The sequence below is a fragment of the Mustelus asterias genome, chromosome 8, assembly GCF_964213995.1.
Source record: "Mustelus asterias chromosome 8, sMusAst1.hap1.1, whole genome shotgun sequence".
NCBI classification, from domain to species: domain Eukaryota; kingdom Metazoa; phylum Chordata; class Chondrichthyes; order Carcharhiniformes; family Triakidae; genus Mustelus; species Mustelus asterias.
In genome coordinates this window covers 136,764,905-136,786,904 of record NC_135808.1, presented here as the reverse complement: position 1 = coordinate 136,786,904, position 22,000 = coordinate 136,764,905, and the positions used below count along the sequence as shown (strand labels likewise).

At 43.8% G+C, this 22,000-nt stretch overlaps 1 protein-coding gene across 1 annotated transcript in view; it reads right to left on the bottom strand.

Annotated features, from left to right (window-relative positions):
- tnni3k (TNNI3 interacting kinase) overlaps window positions 1-14,709 on the bottom strand; it is a 97,387-nt gene extending 82,678 nt beyond the window's left edge. Inside the window, exons 1-3 of the mRNA XM_078219035.1 lie at window positions 14,637-14,709; window positions 5,478-5,586; window positions 4,074-4,159 (exon numbers count right to left, since the gene is read on the bottom strand). Coding sequence (XP_078075161.1) covers window positions 4,074-4,159; window positions 5,478-5,586; window positions 14,637-14,676 — 235 coding nt within the window. The 5' untranslated portion in view covers window positions 14,677-14,709. The remainder of the gene's footprint in view (window positions 1-4,073; window positions 4,160-5,477; window positions 5,587-14,636) is intronic.
- Between the last annotated feature and the right edge of the window lie 7,291 nt (window positions 14,710-22,000).

Here is a 22,000-nt window from a genome sequence, read left to right as displayed (position 1 = left end):
GCAGCTTTCGCCTGGGCAGCTTTAGCCTGGGCAGTTTTAGCCTGGGCAGCTTTAGCCTGGGCAGTTTTAGCCTGGGCAGCTTTAGCCTGGGCAGTTTTAGCCTGGGCAGTTTTAGCCTGTGCAGTTTTAGCCTGGGCAGCTTTAGCCGGTGCAGTTTTAGCCTGGGCAGTTTTAGCCTGTGCAGTTTTAGCCTGTGCAGTTTTAGCCTGGGCAGCTTTAGCCGGTGGAGCTTTCGCCGGTGCAGCTTTAGCCTGGGCAGCTTTAGCCTGGGCAGTTTTAGCCTGGGCAGCTTTAGCCTGGGCAGTTTTAGCCGGTGCAGTTTTAGCCTGGGCAGCTTTAGCCTGGGCAGTTTTAGCCTGGGCAGCTTTAGCCGGTGCAGCTTTAGCCTGGGCAGCTTTAGCCTGGGCAGCTTTAGCCTGGGCAGCTTTAGCCGGTGCAGTGATAAATCTGTGAAAAGTGTTTTGTTTATTGGATTTTAGTTTTAATTGGAACACATGAGATATATTCAGTAAGAATTATACTTGGTTGTTTTGGTTCTTGTTTGTAATTGATAACATTCTTGCGACTTTTCCTACTATATATGTTAATTATATTCTTAAATAAACTTTGTTTGATAAAAGCTCCCCACAGGGTCATTTGAATCACACCTGAAGTGAAACATCTCATGCTTATCCGAGCCAAATTCAAGAGGCAAAATTTGTAATTCAGGCGGGCTTCATAAAACACTTTGGAGTTTCTAACCTGAACCATTACACCGGTCTAGCCTACATGTGACTCCAGAGCCACAGAAATGTGTTTGACTCTTAACTGCTCTCTGAAAGGGTCAAGCAAGATACTTAATTGCCACAAAAATAACTCACTGCTCAGATTGCAACAGTAAAAGAGTCAGAGAGGTTTACACCATGGAAACAGGCCCTTCGGCCCAACTTGTCCATGCCACCCTTTTTTTTTAAACCCCTAAACTAATCCCAATTGCCCGCACTTGGCCCATATCCCTCTATACCCATCTTACCCATGTAACTGTCTAAATGCTTTTTAAAAGATAAAATTATACCCGCCTCTACTACTACCTCTGGCAGCTTGTTCCAGACACTCACCACCCTCTGTGTGAAAAAATTGCCCCTGTGGACACTTTTGTATCTCTCCCCTCTCACCCTAAACCCATGCCCTCTAGTTTTAGACTCCCCTACCTTTGGGAAAAGATATTGACTATCTAGTTGATCTGTGCCCCTCATTATTTTATAGACCTCTATAAGATCACCCCTCAGCCTCCTACGCTCCAGAGAAAAAAGTCCCAGTCTATTCAGCCTCTCCTTATAACCCAAACCATCAAGTCCCGGTAGCATCCTAGTAAATCTTTTCTGCATTCTTTTTAGTTTAATAATATCCTTTCTATAATAGGGTGACCAGAACTGCACGCAGTATTCCAAGTGTGGCCTTACCAATGTCTTGTACAACTTCAACAAGACGTCCCAGCCCCTGTATTTAATGTTCTGACCGATGAAACCAAGCATGCCGAATGTTTTCTTCACCATTCTGTCCACCTGTGACTCCACCTTCAAGGAGTTATGAACATGTATCCCTAGATCCCTTTGTTCTGTAACTCTCCCCAACGCCCTACCATTAACTGAGTAAGTTCTGCCCTGATTCAATCTACCAAAATGCATCACCTCGCACTTATCTAAATTAAACTCCATCTGCCATTCATCAGCCCATTGGCCCAATTGGTCAAGATCCCGTTGCAATCGGAGATAACTTTCCTCACTGTCCACTATGCCACCAATCTTGGTGTAATCTGCAAACTTACTAACCATGCCTCCTATATTCTCATCCAAATCGTTAATATAAATGACAAATAACAGCGGACCCAGCACTGATCCCTGAGGCACACTGCTGGTCACAGACCTCCAGTTTGAAAAACAACCCTCTACAACCATCCTCTGGCTTCTGTCAAGAAGCCAATTTTGTATCCATTTAGCTACCTCATCCTGGATCCTGTGAGATTTAACCTTATGCAACAACCTACCATGTGGTACCTTGTCAAAGGCCTTGCTAAAGTCCATGTAGACAACATCAACTGCACTGCCCTCATCTACCTTCTTGGTTACCCCTTCAAAAAACTCAATCAAATTTGTGAGACATGATTTTCCACTCACAAAGTCATGCTGACTGTCCCTAATCAGTCCTTGCGTCTCTAAATGTCTGTAGATAATGTCTCTCAAAATACAACAAGGTAGTTTTACTAAACTTCTCATGGGCAACTGGTGATGGGCAATAAGTGTGAACCTTGGCAATGACGCTCACATCCCCAGAATGAATAAATATGAAAAGCCAACCTGTTGGAAAACTGCCTGGGGGAAAGGATGAACGGGAAGGCCAATAAAAGCAATTTAGAACATTATATCAGCCTATCCAGGGTGGGAGATTGAAAGTCTCCTTCACTGGGAATGTGCAATTTAAAGGTTCAACTCTCAGAAACAACTTGCCATTCTTGACCTTCATAAATCACTGGTTAGACCCCAGCTAGAGTATTGTGTCCAAATCTAGGCACCATACTTTAGGATGAATGTTGGAGCCTTGAAGAGATTTATTAAAGTGAAAAACGACAAGAGAAAAACTTGCGTTTCACTTTTTAAAAAATTCATTTGTGGGACACGGGCGTCGCTGGCTGGCCAGCATTTATTGCCCATCCCTAGTTGCCTTTGAGAAGGTGGTAGTGAGCTGCCTTCTTGAATCGCTGCAGTCCATGTTCTGTGGGTTGACCCACAATGCCGTTACATATCAACTTTCACAACATCAGAACATTCAAAAGGATCAATGAAGTATTTGTCAAGTGCATTTACTGCAGGAATGAAGGAAATATGGCAGCCAATTTGTCCACGGCAAGATGCGATAAACAGCAATGTGATATTGATCAGAAAATCAGTTTAGTTTAGTGTTATTGGTCAAGGGATCGGTACTGGCTCCGAGGCATTGGGAAGATCTCCTCTTCTTCGAAATGGGATCTTTCACATCCACCCAAGAGGGCAGATGGGGTCTGATTTAACATTTCATCCAAAAAATAGGAGCTGGGATGAGGGACTTCAGTGAATGTGGAGAGACTGGGGAATCTGGGATTATTCTCCTTAAGAGAAGAGAGGTTAAGAGAAGATTTAATAGAGGTGTTCAAAATCAGGAAGAGTTTTAGATAACATAGAATCCCTACAGTGCAGAAGGAGGCCATTCAGCCCAAGGAGTCTGCACCGACCACAATCCCACTTCAGCCCTATCCCCGTAACCCCACATATTTACCCCGCTAATCCCTCTAACCTATGCATCCCAGGACACTAAGGGGCAATTTAGCATGGCCAATGTACCTATCCCACACATGTTTGGACTGTGGGAGGAAACCAGAGCCACTGGAGGAAACCCACACAGACACGGGGAGAATGTACACAGAGACCCAAGCTGGAAAACAAACCCAGGTCTTTGGAGCTGTGAGGCAGCAGTGCTAACCACTGTGCCACCGTGCTGCCTTTTGATGGAGTAAATCAGGAGAAAGTGTTTGCAGTGACAGGAGGGTGGGTAACCAGAGGGACACAGATTGAAGAGAATCGGGAAAAGAACCAGAGGGGGAGATGAGGGGAGTTTATTTGACGCAGTGAGTTGTTGTGATCTGGAATGTGCTGCCTGAAAGGGCGGTGGAAGCAGATTCAATAATAACTTTCAAAAGGGAATTGGAGAGATAATTGAAGAAGAAAGATTTGCGGGGCTGTCGGGAAAGATCAGTGGGAGTGGGACTAATTCAATTGCCCTTTAAAAAAGCCAGCACAGGCATGATGGGCTGAATGGCCTCCCTCTCTGTGCTGTAAAATTACATGATTCTTGTAAAATCTCCTGAGACGCTTTCCCACAACATTATCAGACAAATTTTGATACTGAGCCACATTCGGAGATATTAGACCATGTGTCTGGTCAAAGTGCTCAGCTTTAAGGAGTGTTTTAGAGGAGAAGGGAGGAGTGGAGGTTGGGAGGTTGAGAGTGGGAGGCTGACCAGGTGACTGTCAGAATAGTTGAGCCCAGAGGTGACTCACCGTCACAAATGCAGCAGAGATGAAGAAGAGATAACCCATTCTTCGTCCGGTAGTTCATGTTTACTTTACTGAAGGCTTCGTCTGAACTGAAAAGAAAGATATTTTCCAGGATATAAAACCACAGCACAGAAAATATAAATGCTTCTATTTGAAAGCAAAACCTTTTCTTTATACCATCCCTCTCAGTTTCTCCCACTTCGCAATTAAATGGGAAATTGGGCCATTAAATGGGAAGTGATAATTTTCCAGCACCATGTTCAAGTGTCCAGATATTTGATCATGAGAATAATTTGATTTGATTTATTATTGTCTCATGTATTATTGATTCTTGCGCTCTATACAGACAAAACATACCATTCATAGAGAAGGAAAGGAGAGAGTGCAGAATGTAGTGTTACAGTCATAGCTCGTGTGTAGAGAAAGATCAACTTAATGTGAAGTAGATCCACTCAAAAGTCTGACAGCAGCAGGGAAGAAGCTGTTCTTGAGTCAGTTGGTATGTGACCTCAGACTTTTCCATCTTTTTCCTGACGGAAGAAGGTGGAAGAGAGAATGTCCGGGATGCGTGGGGTCCTTGATTATGCTGGCTGCTTTGCCGAGGCAGCAGGAAGTATAGACAGAGTCAATGGATGGAAGGCTGGTTTGAGTGATGGATTGGGCTACATTCACAACATGTTGTAGTTTATTGTGGTCTTGGACAGAGCAGAAGCATACCAAGCTGTGATATAACCAGAAAGAATGCTTTCTATGGTGCAACCCAAAGCCATGATGTGGAGATGCCGGCGTTGGACCAAAGCCAACCCAAAGCCCCAGTCCCCTGGCCATTAAGTCAGGATATACAGCGTGCTGTTCTATTTCTCACTGTGATGGAAATGACACAGGGATAAGACCATAAGACCATAAGACATAGGAGCGGAAGTAAGGCCATTCGGCCCATCGAGTCCACTCCACCATTCAATCATGGTTGATTTCAACTCCATTTACCCGCTCTCTCCCCATAGCCCTTAATTCCTCGAGAAATCAAGAATTTATCAATTTCTGTCTTGAAGACGCTCAACGTCTCGGCCTCCACAGCCCTCTGTGGCAATGAATTCCACAGACCCACCACTCTCTGGCTGAAGAAATTTCTCCTCATCTCTGTTCTAAAGTGACTCCCTTTTATTCTAAGGCTGTGCCCCCGCGTCCTAGTCTCCCCTGTTAATGGAAACAACTTCCCTACGTCCATCCTATCTAAGCCGTTCATTATCTTGTAAGTTTCTATCAGATCTCCCCTCAACCTCCTAAACTCCAATGAATATAATCCCACGATCCTCAGACGTTCATGGTCAATTAGGGCACCAGGGGTTATATCTGATTCTCACAAATTCCAAAAAAATTCTAAATAACATCACTTTTCCTCCTCACCTGAAGACGTGCTTGAGTTCAAGGAGTTCATTGTCTTTAATACACAAATCATCCTCCAGTCTTTCGATCACCGCAGCGTAAGATTCACTCACTTTCTTCTTCCACTCATCTGGGGAAAATGGTACATTTTACTTAAAATACCTTTTTCTCACCAGTTTCCTCGCCTCCCTCTCCTTCTGAAGCTGGTGGCTTCTCACTGGGGTATGGTATTGTGAGCACCCCTTATCCTCTCATAGCCTCAACTACATGAGGCCGGTCTACGCCAACCAGCATGTAGTCATAGAATCTTACTGCATAGAACGTTATTCGTCCCATTATGTCTGTGCTGGCTCTTTGAAATAGCTATCCAATTAGCCCTATTTCCCGAGCTCTTTCATCGTAGTACAACAAGTGTGATGTTAGTGTACCTTTGAGAGTTTTTTTCAATTCATGCTCACAGCCTTAGGTGATGTCAGTGTTGGGGAGGAGAAAAAAACTGGGCAGGTGACAAGGATTGATTTTCAGTTTCAGTTTGGAGATGCAGGTTTGAGTTGAGTTTTAGAAGGGACAGCAAGCTAAAAAAAAGTGTTTTCCCTCTCTCCCTGTTGCTTTGAAAGTTCTGTTGGTTTCCTGAAGGGTGAAAATCTATTGTCCTTGGAGGCTGGACCAGAGTCTCTCTGGTGCTTTGGAAAACTGTCTTGTCTTCAAACTATTCTGAGTCTTAAGTGCATTGGACTGCAAAATTCAACTAACAGCCTCGATCCCAGTATCAAGTGAGCCCTAGTCTGTGCTGTGTTAAACCTATTGTCTATGGGTTTTGGTTTTAATTGGGACAGATTTGAGATATTCATTAAGGGTTATACATTATAGTGGTTGTTTTGTTTCTTGTTTGTAATTGATAAAGTTCTTGCTAATTTGCTTTCTGTACCTGTTAACGATATTCTTAAATAAACTTTGTTTGATAAAAGCTCCCTAGTGGGTCTTTTGAATCACACCTGAAGTGGAACATCTCATGCTGATTCTTGCCAAATTCAAAATGCTAAACTTATGATTCAGGCGGGCTTCAGAAAATACTTTGGAGTTTCTAACCTGAACCATAACACAAGTCAATCCCATTCTAATCTTTATCCTTCCTACAACTGAGCAGGATATTGATGAGACCTCTGTATAGCTTTGGTCTCCTTATTTAAGGATTTACTCAGATTGGAGGCAGTTTAGAGAAGATTCACTAGACTGATTTCTGGGATGAAGGGGTTTTCTTATGAGGAAAGGTTGGGCCTCTACTCCTTGGAGTTTAGAAGAATAAGAGATAATCTTGTTGAAACATAAAATCCTGAGGGCACTTAACAGGGTAAATGCTGAGATGATTTTCCCCTTATGGGGGAATCTAGAACTAGGTGGCATAGTTTCAAAATAAAGGGATGCCTGTTTAAGCTGAAGATGAGGAGGAATTTATTTTTCTTAGAGTCATAGGGGCGAATTTTACCATCCTGCCCACCATGTGTGAGGTGATTCAGTTTGGAAGGAGTAACAGGAATACAGAGTACTGGGCTAATGGTAAGATACTTGGTAGTGTGGATGAACAGAGGGATCTGGGTGTCCATGTGCATAGATCCCTGAAAGTTGGCACCCAGGTTGATAGGATTGTTAAGAAGGCATACAGTGTGTTAGCTTTTATTGGTAGAGGGATTGAGTTTCGGAGCCAGGAGGTCATGCTGCAACTGTACAAAACTCTGGTGCGGCCGCATTTGGAGTATTGCGTACAGTTCTGGTCGCTGTATTATAGGAAAGATGTGGAAGTGTTGGAAAGGATGCAGAGGAGATTTACCAGGATGTTGCCTGGTATGGTGGGAAAATCGTATGAGGAAAGGCTGAGGGGCTTGAGGTTGTTTTCGTTAGAGAGAAGAAGGTTAAGAGGTGACTTAATAGAGGCATACAAGATGATCAGAGGATTAGATAGGCTGGATAGTGAGAGCCTTTTTCCTCGGATGGTGATAGCTAGCACGAGGGGACATAGCTTTAAATTGAGGGGTGAGAGATATAGGACAGATGTTAGAGGTAGGTTTTTTACTCAGAGAGTAGTAAGGGCGTGGAATGCCCTGCCTGCAGCAGTGGTGGACTCGTCAACGTTGAGAGCGTTCAAGTGGTTATTGGATAAACATATGGATGATATTGGGATAGTGTAGATTAGAGGGGCTTTAGATTGGTACCACTGGTCGGCGCAACATCGAGGGCCGAAGGGCCTGTACTGCGCTGTAATGTTCTATGTTCTATGGGAATCAGAGCAGGTAAGGGGCAGATCATTGAAAGATCTGTTCACCTCAGGCGGGATTTTCTGGTTTCGGGGCGAGTGAGGCTGGAAAATCCCACCCACAGAGTTATAGGGCCATTACAGCACAGAAGCAGGCCATTCAGCTTATCAAGTGAATGCCAGTCTTTTGTAGAGTAATCGAGTCAGTCCCAGACCCCCATTCTATCTCTGTAGCTCTGTAAGTTTAATTATCATCAGGTACACATCCAATTCCCTTTTGAAATTATTGTTCCCACCAGCCTCATAAATAATGAGTCCCAGGTTATTCCCACTCACTGTGTAAAACAGTTCGTCCTCACATCTTTCCCCAAACCTTTAAGTTGTGACCTTTTGTTCATGTACCAATAGTTAAAGAGTCCACCTTTTCTGTGTTTACCTTGACTAAACCTTCCATAATCTTGTATACATCTGTCAAATCTCTCCTCAATTCAAGGAGAACAACCCCAGCTTCTCTCCAATTTAAACTTGAAGCTAAAGTCTCTGGAACCATTCTGGTAAACTTCCCTTGTGTACTCTCAAGGATATTCCCACCTATCCTAAAATGTGTTGACTCGAAATGGAAGCAGTTTCCTGGTAATTGAACTCTCCGTGAGGGGAAACAAGTTTTTCCTGCCTACCCTTATCTAGGCCCTTCATAATTTTGTAAACCTCAATTAGGTCACCTTTTCAACTTCCTCTATTCTAAGGAAAACAACCCTAACCTATCCAATCTCTCCTCATAGCTGCAATTTCCAAGCCCTGGCAACATTCTTGTGAATCTCCTCTGAACTCTCTCAAGAGCAGTTATGTCCTTCCTGTAATGCGGTAACCAGAACTGTACACAAAGCTCCAGCTGTGGCCTAACCACTGTCTTATACAGTTCCATCATTACACCCAGTTTTTGTATTCAATAGCTCACCTAATAAAAGTAAGCATCTCATATGCTTTCTTGACCACCTTGTCCACCTTTCCTGCCACCTTCAAGGACCTGTGAATATGAGCTCCAAGGTCTCTCACATCCTCACTCTTCTGAATATCTTCCAGTTTATCGAGTATTCCCTTGCTTTGTTTGCACTCCCTAAAGTATGATCTCACACTTTTCCAGATTGAATTCTATTTGCCACTTTCTCCCTGTATCCCGTGGGATCTCTTTTCTGGTCAATCTACCATAGTAGGACCTTGTCAAATGCCTTACTCAAATCCACATAGACAATATCCAATGCAGTACTCTCATCAATCCTTGTTAATTGCGCAAAAATTTCTATTAAGTTAGTCAGTCACTACCTTCCCTAATAAAACCATGTTGACTATCCCTGATCAATCTGTGGCTTTCTAAGTTACACTTTAGCCTGTCTCCCCGAATTGTTTTAAATAATTTTTCCATCACTGAAGTCAGACTAACCAACCAATGGTTTTTCTGGCCTATCCGTCGAGTATCTTCTTCCTTGGGATAACATTTTGTTGTGTCTCCCGAATTACTCCCAGAAACTCCTGCCATTTTGTTCTACCATCTTTCCTGCTGGGCTCCTCCCCCAGTTGACTTTGGCCAGCTCCTCCCTCATGCCTCTGTAGTTGCCTTTACTGAACTGCAATCCCATTATATCTGATTCCAGCTTCTTCCTCTCAAACTGCAGGGTGAATTCTATCATATTATGATCATTGCCTCCTAAGGGTTCCTTCAGCTTAAGCTCCCTTACCGAGTCTGCCTCATTGCACATCACCAAATCCAGAATTGCCTGTTCCCGAGTGGGCTACACCACAAGCTGCTCCAAAAAGCCATCTCGGAGACATTCCACAAATTCCTTTCCTTGAGATCCACTCCCAACCTGATTTTCCCAGTCCACCTGCATATTGAAGTCCCCTACGATAACTAACCTTGCCTTTCTTACACGCCTTTCTTTAACTCATGATGTATTTCGTGCCCCACACCTGACAACTACTCGGAAGCCTGAACATAAACTCCCATCACAGATTTGTCAAGTATTTCAGTATTTATTTCAGCTGTAGGAGATCTCAACAACTTCTGGCCACTTTGAGTGTGCATTAATTATGACTAAGAGCATGTTCCTCAAACGGAATAGCAAAATTTATATGCAATAGTTGCCATAACATTTTATGCTATCCCCCAAGGGTGTAAAGGAGACAACAGTGATGTGCTGCTTACTTGTGCACAGGCTTGACACTGGCCCACATTTTCTTCAATCTGAGCAGCCAGACCGGACCACCAAATATAACTATGTGCCAATTCCATCATCTGGACTATACCAGCACGTTCTTCAAGAACTCTTCCATGCAGACTAGGAGGAATGATCACTTGGATTCCCCACAACAGACACCCAACCTGAACGATCAGCTCAAGCTTTTTTGACACACATGGTTTCAAATAAAGATGCATACGATGTATTCCAGATATTATGTGGCCCTTTCAGAAGTTCATCCCTCAAAGTGGCCAGACACCATGGGGACCTTGCCTTAAATAGTGTGGATTGGAAAATGATCCTCAGAGCATCTGCCATTTCCTCCCTGGCTTCCTTCAACAGCTTTGGGTACAATACATCTGGCCCTGGTGACTTATCCACCTTCAAGAATGCCACTCCCTCCAGTACCTCTTCTCTCACTATGCTTTTTGTATCTAACATTTCATACTTCTTTTCAACTAGAATGTCTGCATCCCTCCCAGTGGGGATGAAGTACTCATTGAGAACCATGCTGACATCTTCTGAATCATCCCGCAAATTATTATGTACATCTCTGATAGACCCTACCCTCTCCTTGGTTATTCTCTTGCTTGCAATGGGCTAAAACATCTTTGGATTTTCTTTGATTTTCCCTAGCAATATGTTTTGGTATCTTCTCTTTGCTTTCCTAATTTCCATTTTTAACTTCACCCCGCACTTTTTCTGCTCCTCTAGGCTTTCATTGGTGACTGTCATAAGCTTTCTTTTCCTGCTTTATCTTGGTTCATGTGCTTCTGGATAACTAGGGGGCTCTAGCCTTGGCAGTACCATCCATTTGCTTTATGGGGACATGTCTACACTATGCTCGTGGAATCTCACCTTTGAATGCCTCCCACTGTTTGTATGCAGAATTTCCTTCTCGTAACTGTATCCAGTTAACTTTTGCCAGTTCACCTCTCAGCTTTGTAAAGTTTATCTTACTTCAGTTTGGAACTTTTACTCCTGCTCTATCTTTGTCCATTTCCATAATAATGCTAAATTGAACTGTATTATGGTCACTATCACCAAAATGCTCCCCCACTGCTACTTGACCCACCTGACCAGCTTCATTTCCTAAGACTAGATTGGGTCACTGTCTCTGTGGAGTTTGCATGTTCTCCCCGTGTCTGCGTGGGTTTCCTCCGGGTGCTCCGGTTTCTTCCCACAGTCCGAAAGACGTGCAGGTAGGTGGATTGGCCATGCTAAATTGCCCCGAGTGTCCAAAGATGTGTGTAAATTCTTCTGATTCTCTACATTTACGATTCCTCTCATTGGGCTTGTTACATGCTAGTTAAAAAAAGTTCTCTGGAATGCAGTTCAATAATTGTGCGCCCTCTGTGCTTGTTACACTGTTCATATCCCAATTGACATTCAGGTAGCTGAAGTCCCCAACGATTACTGCCTAATTGCTTTTGCACTCAGAAATCTGTCTACATAATTACTCTTCTAACTCCTTTCCTTTATTGGGAGGTTTATAGTACAGTCCTATCAGTGTACTCTTTTCTATTTGAGTTCAAGCCATATGGCTTCATTTGATGCTTCATTCAATATATCATCCCACCTCAATAATACAACACCCCCATCTTTTTCCTCTATTTCTATTCTTGCTTGCATGTGGGCCTGGGAGTAATCCTGAGGTTACTGCTTCAGAAATCCTGCTTTTCAATCAGCTTCCTAGTGCCCGAAAATCTGCTTTCAGGACCTTAAAAGTTTTAAAGTTTATCTTATGAGTGTCACAAGTAGGCTTACATTAACACAGCAATGAAGTTACTGTGAAAATTCCCTAGTCGCCACACTCCAGCACATCTTCGGGAGAATTTACACACATCTTTGGACACGAAGGGGCGATTTAGCACGGCCAATCCACCTAATCTGCACGTCTTTTGAACTGTTGGAGGAAACCGGAGCACCCGGAGGAAACCCATGCAGACATGGGGAGAACGTGCAGACTCCACACAGACAGTGACCCCAGCCGGGAATTGAACCTGGGTGCCTGGCACTGTGAGGCAGCAATGCTAACCACTGTGCCACCATTCCACCCCCCCCCCCCCCCCCCGCCCCCCACCCCCAACCCTTCCTCATCCCCTTTCCTATTTAAATCATTGGTACCAACATGGACCATGACTTCTGGCTCCCTCCCCCAGAACAATATCCTGCAGCTGCTCTGTGACATCCTTGAACCTGGCACCAGGAAGGTAACATACCATCCTGGAGACATGTCTACAGCCAAGAAACGCCTGTCTGTTCCCCTATTTTTTTAAAAATTCATTCATGAGATGTGGGCGTCACTGTCTGGGCCAGCATTTATTGCCCATCCCTATTTGCCTTTGAACTGAGTGGCTTCCTAGGCCATTTCAGAGGTCATTTCAGAGACAATCACATTGTTGTGGGTCTGCAGTTACGTGTAGGTCAGACCAGGTAAGGATGGCAGATTTCCTTCCCTAAAGGGACTTTCACAAACCAGTTGGGTTTTTACGATAATCAACAATGGTTTTATGGCCATCATTAGACTCTTAATTCCAGTTTATTTAATTAAATTAAAATTTCACCATCTGCCTTTGTGGGATTCAAGCCCAAATCCCCAGGGCATAACCTTGGGCCTCTGGATTACTAGGTCAGTGACAGTACACTATTCCACCTCCTCCGCTAAGTAATGAATCCCCCATCACTACTGTTCTTCCCCTCTACTTTCTCCCCTTCTGTATAGCAGAGCCACCTGTGGTACCACAAACCTGGACTGCTCAAGGAACCAATGCTCCCAACACTTGTGTAACAGTAATCATCATAAGGTTTCGATTAGCAATGGAACTATCTAATTTAGAATCTCACCCGAGACCAACGGAGAATGTAATTCTTCGAGCCTTGCCCGCCCCCGGAATCGGGGCGGTAAAATTCTGGCCATTGCCTCTTTCCAGCATTCCAATGTCTTTCCTAATCAGTACTGCAACTCCACTTCACCTTTTATCTGCCCTATATTTCCGGAAAACGTTGTATCCTTGAATATTAAGCACCCAGCCCTCACCATGTTTCCATTATTGCTGCTCCATCATATTCCCACATGGCTTTCCATGCTTGTAGCTCACCACCCTTATTCACCTTACTTTGTGTGTTCACATACATGTAATAAAACCTGTATCCTTTGTCGGCCTTCTTAGTCTGCTCCTGTCTAATATTGTACTGTTTCCTTTGCTAGTACTATTCAACACCCTTACTCCTTTATGCACCTTATTCTTTTTCACTTGAATATGCTGATTCTCACCCCCTTGCCAATTTAGATTAAACCCTTCCCAGTGACACTAGTGAACTTCCCCACCATGGACATTGGTCAACTGCAACCCATAGCCATAAGACATATGAGCAGAAGTAGGCCATTTGGCCCATCGAGTCTGTACTGCCAGTCAATGAGATCATTACTGATCTGTTAAACTCTTTTATTCTTCCTACCAAAATGCATAACTTCACATTTTCCTACATTGCGTTCCATCTGCCAAGTATTCACTTAACCTGTCTATATCCCTCTGTAGACTTTGTGTCATCTTCACCACTTGTCTTCCCATCAATTTTTGTGTCATCCGCAAATTTGGCAATAGTACATTCACTTCCTTCATCAATGAGATTCATACATATTGTAAATAATTGTGGCTCCAGCACCTATCCTTATGGCATTAGTTACAGGTTGCCATCCTGAAAATGTCCCTCTTATCCCAACCCTGTGTCTTTCATCAGTTAGTCAATCCACTATCCACTATGAATTCTACCTTATTTAGCAGCCTTTTGTGCAGTACTTCATTGAATGCTTTTTTGGAAACCTAAGTATATGACATTTACTATTCCCCTTTATCTATGCTGCTCATTATCACATCAAAGAATCCTAATACATTTATCAGCCATGATTTCCCTTTCATGAAGCCACGCTGGATCTGCTTGATTATATTATGTCTTTCTAAATGCTCTATTACACCCTTTATATTGGGCTTGACCCTTTTGAACTGGTGTCTCCAGAAAGGTCCCAATGCCTCAAGCCACTCACTAACCCTCCCTGGGGGTCTGGGTATCATCCTCTGATGGCCTTATACTGCTTTCCAGCTCCTGAAAATCTGACTGTCAGACCTCAATACCTTCCCTCTCTATATGTATCACAACTCCTGGCTTATACCCTTCCTCCTGCAGAATATGCTTGACATCCTTTATTTACCCTTGCACCAGGGAGGACTCACAATAAATGTTGTGAATCTTTGGAAATTCTCGACCCGAGAGAATTATGAAGGTTGAGTCATTGAATATCATGGGCAGCTTTTTGAATAATACAGGGGAGGGTGGGAGGGTAAGAATGTGAAGTTGAGGCCAAGATCAGATCAGCGATTACCTTATTGAATGGTGGAGCAGGCTTGAGGGGCTGAATGGCCTTCTCCTGCTGTTGAACACAGAATGACTATCAAACCTGGAAGCTGAAAGCTCAGCATTGATAATCTGGGAGGGGGGTGACTGCTAAAAGGTGATTGCTAAACAGTAAATATAAATACAATGTTACAGAGGGGATTAGCCTATCATATGCTCCAACACGCTAGTCACAAAGCCTGAAATCTGCTTCACCCCAACATGAGCAAAGACCACGTACTGGCTGCTTGAATCTTCACATCAACATTCTTTCCAGTCACAGAAAGATTATTTTACCTGTGCAGGTCTGGTTCGGCCTGGATTTGTAGTTTCCCATTACGTTTCTTCGGTTGCTTTTGAGAAAACAGAATCTGACTCCCACTCTCCCTGACAATAAAAGTGTTTTCCTCAGTGTGACACTGCTGATAAACTCGGCTAAAAATAAACCAAGGCTCTAGCTGGAATGTTGGAATACAATCGCAGGACAAAACAAAGCTCCCTGTGTCGCATGGGCCACGAAATCAAAGCAGCAGCTGGGACCTGTCAAAGTCCTAAAGTTACCAAGCAACACTTCCATAAAATTACCCAGCATCTCCAGTTAAGTAAGAGGTTATTCGGCCAAACAGAAGTCTCAGCTTATCCATTGGGGCGGCATGACGGCACAGTGGTTAGCACTGCTGCCTCACAGCGCCAGGGACCCGGATTCAATTCCGGCCTCGGGTCACTGTCTGTGTGGAAGTTGCACATTCTCCCCGTGTCTGCGTGGGTTTCTTCTGGGTGCTCCAGTTTCCTTCCACAGTCCAAAGATGTGCGGGTTAGGTTGATTGGCCATGCCAAATTGACCCTACTGTCAGGGGGATTAGCAGGGTAAATGTGTGGGGTTATGGGAATAGGGTCTGGGTGGGATTGTGGTCAGTACAAACTCAATGGGCCAAATGGCCTCTTTTGTACTATAGTGATTCTATGATCTCGACGTCTGACACTGTCTTGCAGTTGTGGAGGGAGTGAAATTTGAAGGTGGTAGATATAATGTGGGGAAATCTGAAGCTATTAACTTGGTTGGAAGGATAGAAAAACACAATATGGTTTAAATGGTGAGTAGGTATTTCATACCCCAATCAGAGGAATTGTTTAAAAAATATAATCATTTACATTGTAGGTACAACAAGCAATTGGGAAGGCAATGGAATGTTGGTGTGAACGCAAGGGGGCTTGGAGTACAAGAGTAAGTAAAACCCACCATGGAGGAGGTGCAACAAAAGTTCACTGGATTAATTCCTGAGATTAAAGTGTTGCCCAATGAAGAGATTGAATAAAATGAGCACACACTCTGGAGTTTAAAAGAATGGGGAGTGATCTCATTGCAACATACGTGATTCTGATGAAGATTGACAGGCTGGATGCTGAGACGTGCCCTCGCTGGGGAGTCTAGAGCTAGGGGATAACCATTTTGGATGAGAGGAAACTTCTTCTCTCAAAGGGCTGTGATATGGGTGTTCAGTTGTTGACAGCATATTCAAACTGATAAACAGAAAGTGCTGGAAAACCTTAGCAGATCTGGCAGCAGCTGTGGAAAGAAGATCCAAATCCAATATAACTTTTTTGGAAGTCAGTTCTGAAGATGCAGATCATTGAATAGTGGAGCAGGTTTAGGGAGCAAAAAAAAACCTGACTCCTGTCCGATTGATGTTTTTATTCTCACATGATCGCTATTCTGTAACATCCTTGTAAACATACTCTGCACTTCCTCCAATCGTTTAATATAATTTTCTGCAAGCAGAGACCTGAACTCTGCACTGCATTAGTTACAGAGAAGCTGATTTGATAACATATTCAACGTAAACTAGGCCGGCGTCCATTCAGGCAGAAGAATCCAATGCTAGTTATTTTTGGGACATCTGTAATAACAACTGGCACGTGATTCAAAGCGTTCAGACAGACTACCATTGACCTTACACATCCGCGTGAAAGGTGTGGAGGCAGCAGAAGTGCTGTCCCATTTAGGTGAGATCCAAGGCTGCATTTTGCTTCAGTGGCTGCGGCTGGGGCGGCGAGTCTACTAAGGATTGTGGAGCAGCCCCAAGAGTTGCCGCTCAATTAGACAGCTAGCAATTCAGCAGCAGTGTGTCTAAAGGAGCTGCACCTGGAGGATGAAGGTGTGTCAATGTACCTGCCAAGACAGGTATTTGTGGCTTGGAGGATGGGGTGCCAGGAAGGCAGGACTAGGCAATGAGAGAGCGATGAAATGTTGGGGGCGGGGCCTTCCTGATCCAGGTAAAAAGCTCACAGAAGCAGGAAGAGGCTCAGAATCAGCCATTTAAATGGTTCCATCAGGCTACAGGTGGATGGTTGACAGTGGGCGGACACCTTCCCCTGCCATTTTGCCAGCCTTCCCACCTTCCAGCCCATCCACAAAGAGCTGGTAAAAATCCAGTCCAACTCTGTTTCTCTCTCCACAGACGCTGCCAGACCTACTAAGTCTTTCCAGCATTTTAAGGATTTATTTCTGTTTCTGAGATTGGTTTAAGATTCAGTATTTGGGAAAACTACAGGTGGAGTTTTACATTGGCAGCTAACATATTCTACTCAACAGAGAGAGATTGATAAAGGTGTGACTGAATACAGAGAGTGATAAGCTCACCAACAGAGGGAGATACAGGGATGTTTTTGTAGTTGTGAATACACAGAATAGGAACAGTTTAATAAAGCAAAAACCTCCAGATGATGGAAATCTGAAATAAAAACACTCAACAAATCAGGCAGCATCTTTGGAGAGGGTCAAAGGATTAAGATTTCAGGACCAGGGATGATTTTTGATTTGATTTATTATTGTCACATGTATTAGTATACAGTGAAAAGTATTGTTTCTTGCACGCTATGCAGACAAAGCATACCGTTCATAAAGAAGGAAATGAGAGAGTGCAGAATGTAGTGTTACAGTCATAGCTAGGGTGTAGAGAAAGATCAACTTAATGCAAGGTAGGTCCATTCAAAAGTCTAATGGCAGCAGCAGGGGAGAAACTGTTCTTGAGTCGGTCGGTATGTGACCCCAGACTTTTGTATCTTTTTCCTGATGGAAGAAGGTGGAAGAGAGCATGTCCGGGGTGCGTGGGGCCCTTAATTATGCTGGCTGCTTTTCTGAAGCAGCGGGAAGTGTAGGCAGAGTCATTGGATGGGAGGCTGGTTTGTGTGATGGACTATGCTTCATTCACAACCCTTTGTAGTTTCTTGCAGCCTTGAGCAGAGCAGGAGCCATACCAAGCTGTGATACACCAGAAAGAATGCTTTCTATGGTGCATCTGTAAAAGTTAGTGAGAATCGCAGCGGACATGCCAAATTTCCTTAGTCTTCTAAGAAAGTAAAGGCATTGGTGTGCTTTCTTAAGTAGTGTTGGCATGGGGTGGGGGGGGACCAGGTCAGGTTGTTGGTGACCTGGACACCTAAAAACGTGAAGCTTTCAACTATTTCTACTTCGTCCCCATTGATGTAGACAGGGGCATGTTCTCCTTTACACTTCCTGAAGTTGATGACGATCTCCTTCGTTTTGTTGACATTGAGGGAGAGATTAGTGAGGGGTGCGAGAGGAGGAAGTAAAGAACAAAAAGAGGTCTTTTAGATAGGATGTATAGTAGGAGTTATTAAGTTGCAAAATGAATGATGGGGTGAATAAACAAACAATGGATGTGGAGAAGCAGTAAGAGCAATATCATTACTAACAGCTGCTGCCTGAACACAAAGAAGTGGTTCTGATCTGAAATAACGAAAATCAGTGTTGAATCCAGTAAACCATAAAGTGTAAGGTTGAAACAGTTTAATAAAGTTTATATTGCCATTCCAGCTATTTGCATGATCGGTGACACAATGCAGAGGTGAAGGGATCTTCAGTCTATTGTACAATATGAATGGAAAGTGAAGAGTTTGATTAAAACAAGCTGGATTCAGGGACTCACACACATAGATAGGAAAATGAAAATTATTTCAGAAACATCGATTTCAAAATAAAATTATAGAATGCACAGGGGACCATTCAGTCCATCGGTCTGTGACAGTTCTTGGAAAGAACTACCTAATGAGTCGCTCCTCCCAGCTTTTTCCCCAAAGCATTGCAAATTTTCCTTTTCAAATTATTTATCCAATTCCCTTTTGAAAGTTACAACTGAATCTATTCCCACAGCCTTTCAGACAGCACATTCTGGATCATAGCTCACAATGTTATTTTAAATCTGTTTCTGCTGTTAACTGACCCGTGCGCCAGTGGAAATGGTTTTTATTTACTCTATGAAAACCCTCCCTGATTTTGAACACCTCTATCAAATCTCTTAATCTTCTCTGCTCAAAGGAGATCATATTTTAGCTTCTCCATTCGCTCTAGGGTTCAAAATACACAGGAACAGCGGATGAATTCACCCCGGAAACCCCCAAGAACCTGGGAAAATTAAATTACCAATGAGACGGTCGCCCCACCCACCCCCACCCCACCCCCACCCACCCCACCCCCACCCCATACGTGGGAGCAACAGAATCTTAACATCTATTCTTCCAATAAGATTCTGTCTTTCCTGTGCTGGCTGCTCCAGCTCCTCCAATCTTAGCTTCCCTCCCAGCAACTTGCTGCTCCTCCAGATACAGAATCTGTGATTGGAGAAGTTTCAGCACTAATTCTGATTGTATCGCTGATGCCGTCACCAGTCACTTCAAGAGGAAGCAATTTTTAATCAGGTAAGATTTTTGGGTTTAGCCATGTCTGCTTTACCCAGCACCTGTAAAGCTCATCTCCACCTGCACTGTCAAGGGTGTCAAATAACAGTATGGCACTGGGACAGGCCCTTTGGCCCACCAAGTCTGTACCAATCACCTTGTCTTTTCTAGGCATGTGGGTGATACTAAGATTGCTGGAGTTGTGGATAGTGATGAAGATTGTCAGAGAATACAGCAGGATATAGATAGGCTGGAAAATTGGGCGGAGAAATGGCAGATGGAATTTAATACAGACAAATGCGAAATGATGCATTTTGGTAGATCTAATTCAGCTGGGAGCTATAAAATAAATGGCAGGACCATCAAGAGCATAGACACACACAGAGATCTGGGAGTACAGGTCCACAGATCCTTAAAAGTGGCAGCACAGGTGGAAAAGGTGGTGAAGAAAGCATACGGCATGCTTGCCTTCATTGGCTGGTGCATCGAGTATAAAAGTTGGCAAATTGTGTCACAGTTGTATAAAATGATGGTTCGGCCACATTTGGAATACAGGTTCCAATTCTGGTCACCACCATACCAGACATGGAGACTTTGGAGGGTGTACAGAAAAGGTTTACCGAGGAGAGATTGAATTAACTGGGATTGCTCTCCCTGGAAAGACAGAGGCTGAGGAGCAACCTGAAAGAAGTTTATAAAATTATGAGGGGCATAGATAAGGTGAACAGTTGGAAGCTTTTTCCTAGGGCAGAAATGATAATTATAAGGGGGCACAAGTTCAAGGTAAGGGGGGAAATGTTCAGTAGAGATATGCAGGGGAAGTTTTTTTACACAGAGGGTGATGGAGGCCAGGAATACACTGCCAAGTGAGGTGGTTGAGGCAGACATGTTAGCGACATTTAAGACTCATCGAGATAGACACATGAACAGTTGGGGAATAGAGGGATACAGGCAGTTGGTCTAGATAGGACGTAGCTGGTCTGATTAGCATTGTTGAATTCAAAGCCTATTTTTTATTAAATCTAAGTATAGTAACTGGATTATAGCTCCATCTGGTCTGCCAGGCTGGGGAATGTATTAAAGATATTTTGAACTGCCAGCATACCTCTGTCTATTTGTGTACAGGCTTTCAATGTCTATTGTAAAGAGTATGGCATTGGAAATACAGTTAGTGAGTTAAGCACCTCTATGGTATGTACCTTTAATCAAATTAAGGTGTTTCTGAGGAGTTCCAATTTATGGCTCATTAAAGCACAGATGATCAAGCAAGTAAGTGCATTAGCTTGGAAAAAAATTGAACTTATAGAATCATACAGCACAGAAGAGGCCCTTCAGCCCATCGAGTCCACACCGACACATCAGAAACACCTGAACTCCCCCTAATCCCATCTGCCAGCACTTGGTTCATAGCCCTGAATGTTATGATGTACCAAGTGCTCATCCAGGTACCTTTTAAAGGATGTAAGGCAACCCACCTCTACCACCCTCCCAGGCAGTGCATTCCAGACCATCACCACCCTCTGGGTAAAAAGGCTTTTCCTCACATCTCCCCTAAGCCTCTTGCCCCCCACCTTGAACCTATGTCCCCTTGTGACTGACCCTTCAACTAAGGGGAACAGCTGCTCCATGTCTGTCATAATCTTGTACACCTCAATCAAGTCGCACCTCAGTCTTCTCTGCTCCAAGCCAAGCCTACGCAACTTCTCTTCATAACTTAAATGTTCCATCCCAGGCAGCATCCAGATGAATCTCCTCTGCATCTCCTCCAGTGCAATCACATCCTTCCGATAATGTGGCGACCGAATGTACACAATATTCCAGTTATGGCCTCACCAAAGTTCTATAGAACTCCATCATGACTTCCCTGCTTTTGTAATCTATACTTCGATTGATAAAAGCAAGTGTCCCATATGCCATTTCACCACCCTACTAACATGCCCTTCTGCTTTCAGGGATCTGTGGACAAACATGCCATGGTCCCTTTGTTTCACAGAACTTCCTAGTGTCCTACCTTTCATTGAATACTTCCTTGTCAAATTATTCCTTCCGAAGTGCATCACCTCACACTTTTTAGGGTCAAATTTCATCTGCCACTTATCCGCCCATTCTGTCTTTATTTTCTTGTAGTCCAAGACACTCCACCTCACTGTTAACCACCTGTCCAATCTTTGCGTCATCCGCAAATTTACTAATCCTATCCTCCACATAGTCATCAACGCTATATTTTTTATTGAATTCAATTTCCACCACCTGCCAAGGCAGGATTTGAACTCAGGTTCCCAGAACATTAGCTGAGTTTCTGGATTAATAGTCTAGTGATAATACCACTCGGCCATCGCCTCCTCACTTACAGGCTAACGAGCAGTGTCTGTGCCTCTGGTCAAACTCCATTGTTCACCTTAGGAGATAGATGGTGACCTTTCGCACCTCTGCAGGTGTAATGAGTTTGATGGCCCTCCTTTGTTAGAGTCAAGGCTGGGGAGACGAGTTGTGCTGATCCCTGGTTTTGTTGATCGTAATTTGTCCTAGCAATGAGAGGTGTGAGATTTCATAAGGATAAGGGTTCAGCTTTTAGACTATAAGACATAGGAGCAGAATTGGGCCACTTGGCCCATTGGGTCTGCTCCGCCATTCAATCATGGCTGATATTTTTCTCATCCCCATTCTCCTGCCTTTTCCCCATAACCCCTGATCCCCTTATTAATCAGGAACCTATCTATCTCTGTCTTAAAGTCACTCAATGACCTGGTCTCCGCAGCCTTGTGCGGCTAAGAGTTCCAGATTCACCACTCTTTGGCTGAAGTAATTGCTCCGCATCTCTGTTTTAAAGGATCGTCCCTTTAGCCTGAGGTTGTGCCTCTGGTTCTAGTTTTTCCTACTACTGGAAACATCCTCTCCACGTCCACTCTATCCAGGCCTCACAGTATCCTGTACGTTTCAAGAAGATCCCCCCTCATCCTTCT